This window comes from Tupaia chinensis, unplaced genomic scaffold (assembly GCF_000334495.1).
Source record: "Tupaia chinensis unplaced genomic scaffold, TupChi_1.0 Scaffold000047_1, whole genome shotgun sequence".
NCBI classification, from domain to species: Eukaryota; Metazoa; Chordata; class Mammalia; order Scandentia; family Tupaiidae; genus Tupaia; species Tupaia belangeri.
Window position 1 is genome coordinate 4,459,512 of NW_006159505.1, and position 2,026 is coordinate 4,461,537.

Here is a 2,026-nt window from a genome sequence, read left to right on the forward strand (position 1 = left end):
GTAACGCCCCAGCCCTGCCTGTGGCTTGGAAAACATACTGGGTACCTATGCGGGCATACCCCAAATCCCTGTGGGTTTGGTGGGAGGTGCTTTCTCATTTTCTCTCTCTCTGGTAGCACACACATTAAGAACAACAAAAAAGATTCAAACCTAGACTGGCCCCAGGGTCCACACCTTTAGCCACTAGATTGTACTACCACAGTAATTGCTGTCATCAATAGAATTAATGTTATGTGACCTTAGGCAAGCCCTTTCACTTTTTTTTTTTTTGAGAGGTTTTTGCTATAGGGTATGTGCGCTCGCCAGCCAGCCAGAGAGAGACAGAGAGACAGAAAGTGAGAAATCACCCCCCAGGGGGGATGGCCATGCTGCAATCCCTTCTCCTCCATTCTCCTCTCGGGATCTTGGGCATGCATGCACATGCGCCCGGTGTGAGTTTTAAGCCACTGGGTCTGGGACGCGAACCGCGGTCGACTATGTGGGAGTCCAGTGACATAGCCATTACACTAACTGCTGGTCCCAGTCCTTTAACTTTTTGAGGGGGCCTCAGATTCCTTCTTACAAAGAGGGGGACTTCAAGGGCCTTCCCCAGGACTTCCACAGATGAGTACCCTGGGCCACAGCCGCAGTGTGTGCCTACCTGCCCCTGCATGACGGCCATCTTGTGCCTCCACCTGCCCGTGTGCAGCGAGGCCACCTTGATCCAGGTGTGCAGATGGGAGCTAAAGAGCCACACATCACGGCTGTTGATGTGGCCGCCTAGGGAGAGAGAAGAAACTGTTGCTCCCAGCCCTGTCGCTATTCCCAGCACCCCAAAAGCTAGAAACAAGGGGCCCCAGATGCAAAAGGAAAGGTTCAAAGAGCAGACAGCAGGAAGGACTTCCCCTGGGCTAGGGTAAGACTCTGGGCCTGTGACCTGACAGACTTAGAGACCAGGAATGACCTGCTAAAGACCATATGGCCTTCTGTGAGAGCAGGGAATGAACCACGGCTTCTGCTCCAAGCCCAGACTGGTGCTGCCAGAAGGACACTATCTGCCCCATGTGACCAGGGGATGCTGGCTGTGGACTCTCCCTCCCCCCTGAATGGGATTCACCCCTCAGGAACAGCCTCTAGGGTCACTGTGACTGTACCTCTCAGCCCGAGTCTGTGGCCAGAGCCACAGCTGTTTGGTAGCTCCCTCCTCTGTGTATTCCCAGTGGCACCCAACAGAGACCCCACATGTTGCTCAGAGGCCCTCGGTGACTACAGATAAATTGTGCAGTGGTCATGTGTGGCCCGGGTGGTTTCTTTTTCTTTTCTTTTTCTTTTTTTGGAGAGAGGTTTTTGCTATAGGGTATGTGCGCTCGCCAGCCAGCCAGAGAGAGACAGAGAGACAGAAAGTGAGAAATCACCCCCCAGGGGGGATGGCCATGCTGCAATCCCTTCTCCTCCATTCTCCTCTCGGGATGGGATCTTGGGCACGCACACGTGTCTGGCGTGAGTTTAAGCCACTGGGTCTGGGACTTGAACTGCTGTAGACTACATGGCAGTTCAGCTACACAGCCATTACGCCAACAGCTGGTCCCAGCCCAGTGGTTTCTAACCCTCCTGGCTCATCTTGCTGCTGGTTAGCCCACCGCTGCCCCAGCTTGCTACAACTCAAGTACAGTCTACCTAGGCCCAGGGTCAAAGCCATCCTGGTCTGACTGCTGCCTCTACAATGGCTTCCCTTCCTCTCCTGCATGCACTCAGCCTGCATCTCATCCCTGCTCTCCTGCCTCTGCCTGTACTGTCCCCTCCGATTTGACTTTGAAGGTCCAGCTGAAAAGATAGAGAAGTGATTGACAGCACAAACATGAATTGAAGCTGGCACTTCCAAATATACTGCAGAGTCACCGGCAGTCACTGCGCGATTATAACCACTTCAGCTAACAACCGTGGGGCATCAGAAAATAACCCGCCCCGCCTCTCCCGACTGGACGGAAAGACAAAGGGGGCGGAGTGCGGGAGGCACGAGCCAGTCCGGTGCGGGTCCCACGGCGGG

At 54.4% G+C, this 2,026-nt stretch overlaps 1 protein-coding gene across 1 annotated transcript in view; it reads right to left on the bottom strand.

The window, feature by feature from the left end:
• KLHL35 (kelch like family member 35) overlaps positions 1-2,026 on the bottom strand; it is an 11,988-nt gene that overhangs the window by 6,581 nt on the left and 3,381 nt on the right. The window contains 1 exon segment of the mRNA XM_006141148.1: positions 641-759. Coding sequence (XP_006141210.1) covers positions 641-759 — 119 coding nt within the window.